Source organism: Pithys albifrons, chromosome 7 (assembly GCF_047495875.1).
Source record: "Pithys albifrons albifrons isolate INPA30051 chromosome 7, PitAlb_v1, whole genome shotgun sequence".
Lineage (NCBI taxonomy): Eukaryota > Metazoa > Chordata > Aves > Passeriformes > Thamnophilidae > Pithys > Pithys albifrons.
The window spans coordinates 43,557,079-43,570,552 of NC_092464.1; the positions used below are offsets into that span (position 1 = coordinate 43,557,079).

Genomic DNA, 13,474 nt, shown 5'->3' on the forward strand with positions numbered 1-13,474 from the left:
AACCCAAACTTCTGTAACTCTGAAACTCAAGAATTTAGGATGATAATGGATTGAAATGTGCTTTGCTGCTTTCCCATCCACTGCAAAAGCCAGACAAATACATACTACTTGTCTGCTAATCGGAGGTGCAAAGTAGAGAAGAGCTCATGAAGACAAATGTGATGACTTGAAAGGAATTGAGTTTCCAGGTAAGATTGAAGAAGGCAAAGCTCCAGTTGCAAGCTAAGCTTTATCTGAGCTTGCATTGTTATGCCCTGGAAGTGGTGCCTTGCAGTTCCAGTTTAGAAAGTGAAGAATGAAAGAAAGCATTAATCTGGCTGAAATCCACATAACAGGATTGTGTGCGAAACAAAAGTGAAATCAGACAGTGCAGTCGGTGAAATACAGCTTGAGGAGGAGGGGGGAATTATGCTAGAAACAGCAGTTTTCTAACCTCTTACTGCAGCTGAACAAGCTTTGAGAGGCATTAGGAGGGGTAGAAAAAATCAGGACCCAGTTACTGTTATTTGATTTTTTGCAGCAGAATGCTCTTACCAGAAGTAGAGCTGTTAGAGCCACTGCCAGGGAAATGATTTGCATTTGGTGGAACTGCCCCTCAGTTCTTCCAGCTCGCACTGCCCTTGTGGCACTTCAACACTAGTCATTTGTTGTAGGCTCTGCATTTGATGTTTTGATTTTCACCAGTTGCTGTGCAGAAAAGGATTGTGCAACAGTCGAGGACTGTCAGTCTTTGGGAAGAGGCAGGAAACATGTATTCAGACTTCAAATTCCAGACAGGGAAGCAGTAAGAGAAATTGCCTAAATTATGGATAATCTGCTGCATAAGTCTGTCTTCTCCTATATTATAAAGCTTCCTATCCATGCAATTTGGAAACTTGTATCGACAGTGAAGGACAAGAGGATTCAAGAAAAGGTAAAAGCAAATGTAAAACCCCTTTAATTGTAACCCTGTGGGCTATATCTTAAAGGGAGAGGATCAGAAGTTTAGGTGCACTGTTTTCTAAATGTCAGTATCTGTGAGTAATGGCTCTGTTTAAGATTTTATGAGAGCACTGTGCATTTGAAAAAATTTGCTCTGAGAACAAATAATTTTTGATTCTGAGGAAACTACTGGACACTTAAAGCAATAGGGGTTTGAGACTGTGAGGCTTTAAGTAGTCATTTACCTGTCTGCTGAGGATCACAAACACCCATATTTCATTGCTGTCATGAGCTGTTTTCGGTGTAATTCCAGTTCATCTTGAATCACTCATTTCCATACTACCTGGATGAAAAAATTGTTAAACTTCCTTTTAGTTTTTCATAGTCTTGAATCTGCTTGTTATGCCAAAGGTAGTATATTTGAGAAAATTAATTCCTAAATAGGTATGCAAAATAAACCAGCCTTTCCTCTTTTAACTCTTCTCTTAGGCATAAACCTTATGCTGTGCTGTTCTCTGCTGTTCTGTTAGGGTTTTATCTTTACTAAGGATATTCCTTTCTGTGGGGCCAGGTGTGGGGTCTGGTCAGTATTTGGGCCCTTTGTCGTGTAAATCTGTGTAAATAAAAGGCTGCACACTTGGCAGTAGGGTTGTAACCTAGTTTCTTAAATGTTTTGGTAGGTCGTAATTTTTTGCCTTAAATGCAAAATGAACCTCTTTAGGAGAACTGAATTATAATCTGAAGCTGTTGCTGTTTCCAGAGGAAATGGAAGCTGTTTGGCATGGGCGGGGGGAGAGGGGGTGAGTCCGGAACGAAGCCGTCTCCGATGAGTTACTGTTCTTTTTCACCCAGTATATGCTCGATATTAAGCTCTGTGATGAGCATTCAGAAGTCTGTAACAAGAGCTGAAATGCTGCTTTCCTTTGAAACAGTTAAACTTCCTTGTTCTTTTTGTGTGCTAAATGATGTTGAATAGCGTACTTCTCCAAAGGAGAGGTCATCAGGCAAAGAAAGACACATTCCTTTGCCATGATACATTTTAGGGGGAAAAAAGTTGCAGTGCCGTAACTGGCAGGGGGTGGGAGGGAAATCTGCTTTTCCTGTTTTGGTACAGTAATGTTCATTATGTTCTTTCTTTCTCTTCATGTTTTTACAATGGCTAACAGCTCAAGCACTACATGCTTAAAGAAACATCGTACTCGTTCTCCCTGGGTTTGTCAGATGTTGGCAGGGCTGGTACCACATAGGAACACTTGCTGCTTTGACTCTACAAACACGGAGGGGTGGGAAGTGCAGTTCTGCTCAGGAGGTTGCCCTGCATGGTGTTGAGAATAAGCTCTTTGTTTCTGAGGATCACATTCTTTTCTTTAGCAGGGTAAGCCCTTGGGATTGTTTGCTTAATACTGACTCCGTGTCTTTCAATAAATGTTATGAGTAGATAACTGCTTTTTCTTTGAGGGTTTTGGTTGTTGTTTTCTCGATATTCACCCCTTTACAGATCCCAACAGGCATTAAATTAAAGCTCCAGAGAGCTGATGGGTTCATGCTAACTGTGCTGTTGTCATGTTCTGTTCTGATTGCTTTTCTCTGGTGTGTGTGGTGATTCTTGTCCAGTCACAGAGGAAGAAATGATGAGTGAAGGATGCACACAGTGCTAGTTGGCTGATAACTTTTGAGTCATTCAAGGTTTGTCCTGATAGCTGAACTTCAGAGCATGCACAGACCAGTTACAACTTGAACATTCATTGATGGAATTGAATGGTTTAGAGAAGAACCTGTAACTTGATGGTAAATTTAATCATTCTGTTTGCATAAAGATGTGAATATCTTGAGTGCAATATACTTCTGGCTTTGCTGCTTCTACTGCTGGAGGAAATCCATTTAATCAAAACAGGCATTGATGAGGTCATTAGCATGTTAGTCCCGAGACACAAAGCTTTATCAATATAAAGTGAACGAAATGTGGTGCTACTATTCATTCTCTTTATGTCGATATTGTGCACTGAGGCTTTATGTCGATATTGTGCAATGAGGCTTTTTGAAGAACTGCCATTCACTCTGATGTTCCAGAAAAGTTATGCATCCTAGGAGACTTGTTCTCTGATCAAACATTTTAAATGGAGTACAACATTAGAATAAGTGTAATGGCTTCAATCTGAGGTTAGCTTTGCATGCTCACTTTAATGAGTTGCATTTTCATCTGGAAACCAGACAACTAAAAAATCCTGTTTATTAGTTGCTTAGAAACTGATCATCAGTCAGAGCATTAGACATCAAATATTTCAGTAAAAACTGAAGCTGTGAAATAAATGCATATTGTTCAGAAAAAGTAGATTCTGGAAATTATCACAGATTCTTATGAAGTCCAAGAGATAAACAGATTATGAGAAGGGCATGCACATAGATAAGAACATCCAGACTTATACTGAGAATGCTAAGCTTACTTGCTTCAGGTATACAGAAGGGTTTAGGGAGACTGTTTCAATACTGGCAGTGTGTTGAATGTCTCCTTTCTCGGATCACCTTCTGCAATCATTCCTTATTGAACATATCTGGCCAAGGAGCATGGACTTCAGGGAGTATTGGTACGATTCAATAATGGAATTATTTGTGATCTTTGAGATTTTTATTTTTAACTCAAACTTCAATGTTTTAAAGCACATGAATCAGAAAGCTTTATAATAGGCTTTATAGAAATGGTAGGAAAATGTGTTTTGTGGCTTCATGTTAGAGTTTCTTTGAGAATAAGTGACATTTTAACAGCATAGTTGAGTTTAGGAGGTAATTCTGGTTAAATGAGGCTTTTATCTAGACTCCATAGCTATTTCTTAAAGGATTATATATTTTTGAAGAGTAAATCTTACATAATTCTATACATTGAATTTTTCCATTAAAATGATTATGATTAGGCTCTTGGAAGGTACAAAGTATTTTATATTAATTCAGCCTGAATAAGGAAATGAAACATGCCACTTATTTTCTTGTCAAACATCAAAGGTCTATTATTTCAACGTGTTTGAGGCCTCTCTGCTTAGATAAAATACAATAGAAAGCATGTATGTGGCTTATTTAATTGTGTGTCTGCTGGCAGGGTTATCTTCTTTCCTTGAAGTAATTTTTCAATTCGTTTGGCAAAGCAAGAAGTCGGTTTTTTGCCTTTGTTGTTAGAGTGTGCCTCATTAGCATTCGAGGAAATTACTTTTCAAGAGTGTTGTAATCTTACCTCTTTCCAAAACATGCCCGTAAAACTTAGACTTCCTGTTGAAAATTCCAGTTGGACCCAGATAAAATTTTTTTCTGAAAGAGACTACAGGATGCTTTTTTCCTTCACAATCGGCTTCCAAAGGGCATGCAACCAATGGGAAAGGAAATGGAGGAGCTATTGTTTTGTGCTGAGAAACCACCAGCTTTCCCTCTGAATCCTAGCAGTAAATTTTAAACATTTCATAAAGCCTTTCCTGCCAATACTTCTTTAGAATTATTTCTGAGTTACACACCAGGCACAAGGTGAATGCTGAAATAATTTCTCTGGCTAACAGTTCATGCATAGGAGCGATACCATCAATGAGGTTCTGTACATAAGAATTAACAGATGGGGTTTGATCCTTTAGGGAAACCACCAAATGAGCTCCAGGAGTCCAGAACTGGGACAGCACAGAATGATTTGTACATTGTGTTTGGCACTGAGAGTATCTGTGTCTTTAGCAATTAATACAGCTACTTTGGCAGAACCCTTTCTAGCCTCTTTTCTGGAGGAAGTGAGCTGTATCTGTCCCTCTCCCCCAGTAACTGCAGAACTCGTGGATAGAAGAGTCTCAGAGATGTGAAACACCCACACACTTAATGAAAATAAGGCTGGTTGGTAAGAGGGGAAGCATCCTATTAAAACCGCCTTTAAGAGCAGCATTTCATCAAAACGATCATGCAGGGGAGAACAATCATGAGTACTTCATACACTGGAAAGCCTCCTGTCAGTGTTGGCACTTCTCAGGTATTGAAAAGAAAAAATCCCAACCCCTACCCTGGAGAACATATCTGAGAAAATCCTTGCCTGCTGTATCTGGTAGTGGTTGATTCCCTGTGGCAGCTCCCTCAGTTAACAAGGCAGTCAAGCAGAGGACACCAGACCGCTGGAGACCAGTCAGGATATTCCCCTAAATGGCATGAAAGAGCCATTAAAACATTTTTGTCTTTCTCAAGTTCACTATTCTCATTTCGGTCACTGCTTTCTAAATTAATTTGATTAGAGTGGGATAATAGCATCTATGCTGAGTTGCACTAAGCTGTCTTTCCTTCAAATCACTGTCCTAACTGTGATGGGCAGCGTCTGTAGGTCCTTCTAAGGACTACAGGAACAGAGTGCACATCCTCTTGTGAGGATGTTCTCCTAACAGAGCTTATCAGATGCTTGCTTGTTCAGCGCATTGTTCTCTTGCCTTATCTTTTGTTTTCCTCAAAAGCAGCAACTCTGTCCAGTTTAGCTGGCAAAGTCTTTTCTCAGAGTAACTGAGGAATTAACACTGTGAGGAAGACCGTGCTCAGAAAGGATGGGTCTTTAATCAAGGAGAAAAAACATCACAGGCTGCATGCAAATAGGATATAAGGTACACACTTCAATCTATATTTAACAATTGGAATAATTAAGCTATGGTCAGCCCATACTCTGAAATTGTGGTTAGAGGTGCTTATAAAAGGCTTTATACAGGTGAAATAGAGGTTACAGTCTCTGTGCACAGTTTACAGACAGAAGTTCTATGTTACATATACAGTCATCCTGGAATAAAGAAATAATTCCGTACAGTTTTAAAATCTACTTTAGATGAATCAAAATGGCACTGTTGAACTTTGTCTGTAAATGTAGTCACTGTATGCCAAGCAACATTAGTGTAACTGATTCTGACATATGCTTGACACACAGGTCCTGACATTATAGGACTACAGGCATTTTAAAGTAAAAATTCCATATCCTCAAGTGACAATCCAAGACTTTTGCAGGAATTAATTCCTCCAAGTGGGAAAGACTAGTTAGCTTGGAGGTGAGAAACTGAGGATGCAGCTAAAGGGTCTGAACAGGACATTGCTTTATCCAGTAAAAGATCTCTCAGCTATTGCTGAACAGCTGGCATTTGGCCTCTGCTCTGAGCTCAGCAGTAGCTCCCATGGCACACAAGGTAACCTCCAGCTGAAAGTGATGCTGTCTCTCAGTCTACACAAGAGAGATGGGATCTGTGACTGCTGGTGTTGTAGCAATAATAATGCCTGTCTTATGGCTATGGTAGTTCAACTGCTACCATTGGGGTTAAAAAAAACCCAAAACAAAACAACAAAAAGAAGAGCGGGGCACCCTGGCTTTGTTTTGCTTCTCTAAAAATTTCTGTATCTAAAGATACATTTGGTGTAGGTGCCTCACGTTTCCAGGATAAGTGCTCTGTGAAATGTGTGGGTGTTACAGATGACACTGTACTTCTCTACCAGGACAATGAAGAAATCTGTATAGCTATTAATGAAAAATTCATTATAATATCTTTATCACGTCAAGTTAAGTTTGTTTATTAATAGTGGTATTTTTACTTTTTGGTATATAAAAACTATGTGTATGTTAAATTTGAGATGTCACTTTGAAAATGCTGCTTGCTTTGAATGACTAAGGCACTGTGATTTTTGTGGTTCAACAGAGACCTGACTCATTTCTCTAATGAAACATTTCCCCTAATTTCTCTGCTTTGTGTTCTGAAGCATAAAAAGCTCAGAGTGCTGTGTGCTGTGCATCCCTGGGTTGGTGAATGTCCAGAATCTGAAATACTTTGTGACTCTCTCAGGATGATGGATATTATGTTGTTTAATATTTTATGCTTAAGACCATTGTATCAAAATAATTACTATATTCTAACAGTTCCTCGCAGTTCACAAATTCATTTGGAAAATTCTGAATCTTCTGATACAGTTGGGTAGACCAGGTATCCTCTTTGTCAAATTAGCTTCTTCTAAGGTCATTTGGATCGATACTTCAGAGACTGCATTAGAACAAATCCCCATTTGGTCTGATCTGCCTTTATGCTAGACTTTCTCCTACAATTGTATAGAAATTCCTGTCAGGATTATGTGAAGTTTTGCAAGGATATGTAGATTCTTCTTTGTTTTCCCCTAATAAGAATTTCTACTTGAGTTATGATCAGTGGTATCAAACCTTCAGACAAGCTACTTTGTTGAATGAACATCTTACATTTCAACCGTAGGCTGAGACCGCAGTGCTTTGTGTGGGACATGACTAGACAGTCTTTCAAGGAGGTGCCATGTCCATCTTTACAGACACATTCTAACTAGAGCAGGTATTGGTGTTGTCACATGAAAGCAGCAACTAATGCAAAGCACTTGAAGTAAGCACTGTGCTGAACAAGGATCCCAATCTCTAGGCACTGAGCTTCTGCCTTTCTGACAAAAGGAAGAAGGAGCTGTTGTCCCTTAGCATCCTGAAGGACTATGTAGCTGCTTATGAACTGTGGCAGGACCTGACTAATGGTTTATACTGTTCAAAGTCTTAAAACATATTAATCAAAATGGTCAATGCTTATTTATTTTTGGAGCCTGAGAAGATCTGCTGAAGGATTCTTACATCATTGACCTTTAAAATAGGACTGTATTACAATTAAAATATGATTGTATTACATTTTATGAAACACTGTTTTTCATTTAGGCACTTTTTGTGACACAGGGATCGTTTCAGTTGGATATGGTCAGTTTGGAGGGAGCTGTGAGCAGCCTGGTCTAGTGTAAGGTGTTCCTGCCCATGATCTTTGAGGTTCCCTCCAACCCAAACTATTCTTTGATTCTGCACTTAGGCAAGACTTGAGTTATTCTTCGCTGGCCTTCACTGAGGCGAGACTGAGTGGTTGCTGCTGACAGCTATTGGTGGGAGGGGAGTGGGGCAGGGTGGCTGCCACTGCCCAAAGCTAGTGAGATGAAAGACCTTAACAGAACAGGCTGTGCAGTAGAAACCTTATTCTCTCTTTATCCTGAAGCTCAACTTTTACAGCATTATTTGAGTAACTGGTTGAACAATGTATGTGAACACAAGTATGTCAAGGACTGAAAGCCAAGAGAAGATTTGAAAACTAAGAAATATTCCATTCCTGAAGCTTTATTTGTGTGCAGATGAAATAAGTTACTTTTAACTAAAAAATATTCTCTGTAATATCCCACTGTTTCTTTTCTTTTTCATATAAGTCTTCCATATACAAATGGATTAGATTTAATTTATGGAACTTTCATTTTAGCATTTCTACTGTAAGACAAGGAGCCTACCAAAATTTAGGTAGCATTTAATGTTCTGAGACAGTCAAACAAAACAGATGCTTGATTCCTGTTTTCTTAATTGAATTTCTTCAACTGTGCCCTGTCAAAGTAGCTTATTGCACCATCAGAGGTACTGAACACGTGCTACAGTTAAGAGATACTGGGCTCATGTGCACTCTGTAACACATGTGTTTATTTGCATTTCTCCCCAAGAAATTAGACAGAAATATAGCAGCCCTATTTTTTACCATATCTTAAAAATAATTAGAGCAGAAACTGCTCAAGAGACATTAAAAAAGGCTAGGTGAAAATGCCTTTGAATGTTAGAAATTCCAGGACTGTCAATCCCAACAATTACAAAAATTATTTAGCCTTTCAAATTCTTGTTTTCAAAGAAATTTCATTTGGCCTTTCTATTTAAGTTTTGAGGTTCATGCTTTCCAGATTTCCTCTGCAACTGAAAGGATTAGAAACCTTTTTCAGCATAGAGAAACTTCTTTGCTACAATGGCATCATTCCACGAACCAGCATGTAATATCAAACAATGTGGTATTAAAGCCCAGGAACTACAAATGCAGTGAACACAGGAGTGTTATAGGAATCAGGGTTTGGTTGTAGCCTTTCTCTGGCATTCATGTCCTGTCAAGCCTTTTGATGGTATTTACTTTGCATCTATGGGAAGTTTGTTGCAGGCTACTACAGCCTAAACTCAGCCCTTAGGACAAAGAGGGGAGCCTGAATTGGCAAAATCAATCTTAGTAACAGTGGTTGCCTTTCATAGTAACACGTGGTATTTTCAATGAGGGCCAGCATAAAAATATTTGTAACCACCTTAGAACTCAGAAGTGCTGGCATTGCTGTCAGAAACTTCTAAACCTGAACAAACTTCATGTAGTTGCCCCTTCAGAGGCACCATTTGAGCAGGGCTGATCTCACATGAAGGGCAGCACATCCTGCTACAACTATTTTAAAAAGTTGAATGGAATCCCTGTCACCAATGACTAGGCTGCTTCAAAATCATAGAAGTGTACAAAAACCCCACCAAAACAGAGAAGTGCTTGTGGATCTTTGTTAAATATACCTTCACAGACTATTCTGAGTTGGAAGGGACCCACAAGGATCATTGAATCCAACTCCTAAGTCAATGGCCCACACAGGGGATTGAACCCATGACCCTGGCATTATTACAACCAAGTTTTAACCAGCTGAGCTCTTGTATACATGTAATAAGCCTGAAACTCGTTAGAAAATATTTACTAAAAAGTTCCCATTGAGATCAGAAGCCATTGCGTAAAGGGCTGCAAAAATGAAGTCACTTGTTCTTTTCTTCAGTGTAGATATAATTCTCTAAGTGGCTTGGGGTGGGGGGAAAGGATGGTTTTCCTTTTGTCACAAACTGCAAAAGAAAATGCTATTTTAGAGGTTTTGGCAAGTCTAAAAATGGATGTCATTTTTCCTCACCAGTTTCTCTGCTACAGTTCTGCATTCTTTATGCTTTGACCCTGGAAGCAGGATCTTGATTAGACTCTGTAGGATGTAATAGCTTAATTGCTGCAAAGCTTAATTTATTCAAACCTAGTTCTCTCTCTTTAGATATTTCAGTGAGGCTATGGTTTAGGATAAAACAGACTTTATAAACAGGAAAAACTGAAACACTGAGGTTAGTTTAATCTAAATCCTTTGTAATCTATCCTTGGAAGTGAAAAACAGCATCAGACTGTATATACATGTTGAAGATGTAAGGTTGTAAACAACCAAAGATCAACTTTTCAAAAAGAGAAAACAATTTGGAGTGAAAATTATGGGAGACATGAAAGACAAATTCTTGAAAGCACCCAGCTTACTGAAATCTGTGTCTACTGAAGAAAATGCTCCAGGAGTCCTGCTCTGCATCTTCAAGAGAAACAAAGTCAAGGTTTTTGTTCACAATGCCCAAACACATAACTAACTTCTAGTTAATCCACATTGCTCCTATAATGTCAGAGACTTCCAGTGATAGCTTTGGTTTGGGTTTTTTTTCACTTGGATGAATAATGTTCTATAGTTGAACAAGTGATGAATAAGACACATTTACAGCTTGATATCTTTTTATTTCAGCATAAGTAATAGATATATGACTAGATAAGTGTATTATTTGGTATGACCTAATGACAGATAAACTAATGATAGATATAAACAGATTTATGATTAAGTAAATCATAGATATGATAGGGATCATAAAAATATAAAATGCACAATATATTTGATCTAATGTGATAAGATACTCTTAGGAGATCATATTTAATACATCTTAAGATAATGTAATCTTCTGACCTTAAATGTATTATATGAAATATGAAAGACAGAGGATAGAAATCACACCTCTCATTAGATATCAAAATATTCTGGTCAGTCTTTAAATAGTTGTCCTAGTTGAGCAGGAGGGACCAGTTGACACTGTGTGGGGGTGATCAAAGCTGTGTATTCTACCCCCTCACGGACAATGGGCCATTAGCAGCAGCTGCCCAGGGAGCCATTATCACCTTCACACTCAGCCTGGGGGGGCGGAGCTGCTAAGGGGCCATCAACAGCTCAACACCCCCTGGCTCCCAGAGTTAATCACCCATTGTGTGAGTCCCCGCCCAGGGGGAGGGACTGGGTGCTCCCTGAGGGTACATAAGTGGTGGGTAAGAAGACTTTGGTAACTTCCTGTCGGATCCAGAGCAGCAGCAGGACCTTGACAGGAGGAGATCCCCGCTCTCGACCAGACCACAGCCCTCGCCTGCACCAACAGGTTTTTCATTCCCTTTTGCTCTGGATTTGGGGGAGCCACAGGGGGTCTCAACACAAGGGCAAACAAACCCCCTTGGGTTTGTGCCCCAGGACACTGGGTTATACTGCTGGGTTTTTGTGAGTTGAAAGCAATTTCCCTGTTGTGTCAGTGTTTTTATTGTAATATTATTATTAAATTTTAGGTCTGACTTATAATCTCTCTCGTGGTGAGTTCATTTCCCCTGCTGGTTTGCCTTTAAACCAGCACAATAGTGTATAGGAACTCTAGGGTTATAATTTACTTTAAGCTGAACTTCAAATAGGAAACAAGATTTTCATGGTTTTATTGCTACCAGTTTCTGTAGTCTATAAATAGAGTTGTATCCTCAGAACTCCTCAATAGATCTGGATTAGCTTGGAGGCCCTCAAAGGCAGAATGGGTACTGCCTAATATTTTTACTGAATGAGAAACTTTTTTTCTTCCCTCTGAATAGGCAGTTAGCATGCTGAATTTGTACTGAATGTCCCCACTAGCCAGATGGTGGGGAGGAGGCACTATGGTATGAGTTTCAACTCTCTTTAAATTAAATCCTCCTCTGGTACTTGTTGGCTTTTTGCAGATGCACAGGATGCAGCTGACATTTGCTGAATTACTGGGAGACAGAGGGGCACCTCGGGGCTCTTTCAACCTTCCCATTGCGACAGGCTGGGAGACTATACCCTCCCAATTCATATGATACAGCTCTAGGGTTTGTCCCTCCTATATCCACCCCTGTCATGTTCAGCTGGGGCTGTATCCAACCTTTAGTGATGCATGGACTTGAATATGTGAGCTATTATTTAATGTAAGAGTTAGGCTAAAGATGGTCATGTTGCTGGAAAATGTTTTAGCACCTATTTCCAAGGCAGACAGGAGCCTTCTGTGAAAGGGATGTTTGTTTTCCAATTCCCATGTGCTGAAGTTTGATATTCATTAGCAGAGGTTTGGAAACCCTGCTGAGCACTTGTTCCCAGCTCAAATTTGTCCTAACACAAGCTCGTGTAGTTTGGGTAGGGACCCAGGTCAGAACAACCTACTTAAATTTGGGTATTTTTGCTAAGTGTACTTTACAAAGTTTCTGAGTGTTACAAAACTTGTGTGTGGGGTTTTACTCCTCCCCTTGCAGCCTTATTGTGGAGTTTGACTAAGAATGCATCTGAATACAGATTTAGTCTTTCAATTCACCAGTTGGGCCCATCTTAGAGTTAGGGGGTCTTTTCTGCCAGAGCACATAGCTGCATGCTACATTAACTGCTTTTATCAGTAACCTCTACTAGCTTTAAAAATATGACCTCAGACCACTTTTTAAAAGACATAACAGAAGAAAAAATTCACTATAAACTTGGCATCCATTTATATATACTTTGTAGTAATTCTGGCTCTTCTGTAAAACAGAAGTTTGTAATGAATTTCTCCCAACCTGAAAAGCTGCCACATGCTTTCTCTTGATAAAAATTTTTGGCTCTGAGTCTGAACAAAATTTCACAGCCCAACATATTATGCTTAAGTGTGTTATGAAACAAATTATCTTATACTTGCCAGAAGCTGAAATGTGATAACTACGTAAACATCTGTTTATTAACTGCAAGCTCCTTACTGAGTATTACCTTCACACTCATTTACGCTCACCAATAGTCCTGAAAAAGAATTTCCAAGAGAGACTTGGCAAGATTACTTGTCTGTAATATATGCAGCATTCCTGAAATTCTTGGCACATTATCCTTGAATCAATTAAAACAAAAGTACTTTGCTATTGCAGTTTTGGGGTTTTTCTTTTTAACTGTTTATAGATTCATTGTGGAAAAGTCTTTATTCTCCACCACAGACATCTTGCTATAATGTAACTGAAATAGTTTAAAACTAAATGGGGTGTCTCCTTTGCTAATTAATGAATTGAAGTAATCCTTCAGCAAGGCATAAACCCTTACTAGGGAACGTTTCCCAGCTTCTGCTACAGTCAGGCCACAACATGACTGGAGCTGGAGCTGGCAATGCAGAGGAGTGGCATCTCTGTCCTGTAGCAGACATCCTAACAAGGCATTTTGCCCACCTCAGCTAAGACTTCCCATAGTAACTTGCTTCCCAGCATATTCCAATTATAGAGCACAATCTCTTTGGCCATGTTTCTTGGCTGTCTATTACAGGCAACATGAAACTAGATCTTTACTTCACAAAATGTCTCTGGAAATGTGAAGCCCACAGTAGACAGGATAGAGGTATTGGTGAGAGCTTCCACTTCAGTAGTGAAGCTTTCTCTGGAGTTGTCAGCTTTGAAAATAGTCACTGGGGGGAAAATAAACAGCTGATGAGCTCTATATGTCCTAGAGAAAGGGAGGGGAAACCTCTCCAGAAACTGTGCAATTGATATTTTTAACTACATAGAGAAGCTGAAGGAAGAGAATGGCCAGCGAGTACGGAGTATGTGCGAGAGACAGAAGGTATCAAGAAGAAAAGTGTAGATGAAATGCA

The 13,474-nt window shown here is 39.4% G+C and overlaps 1 protein-coding gene across 2 annotated transcripts in view; it reads left to right on the plus strand.

Moving 5' to 3' along the window:
• The first annotated feature begins 660 nt into the window (after window positions 1-660).
• The window catches only part of ATP2C1 (ATPase secretory pathway Ca2+ transporting 1), a 61,937-nt gene continuing 49,123 nt past the window's right edge, over window positions 661-13,474 (plus strand). The window contains exon 1 of one of the 2 annotated variants that reach the window (XM_071561204.1): window positions 661-913. In XM_071561204.1, the coding sequence (XP_071417305.1) occupies window positions 806-913 (108 nt within the window). In that variant the 5' untranslated portion in view covers window positions 661-805. Of the gene's footprint in view, window positions 914-10,912; window positions 10,988-13,474 lie in introns of those variants that run through there. The other variant, XM_071561209.1, reaches the window with a different exon arrangement.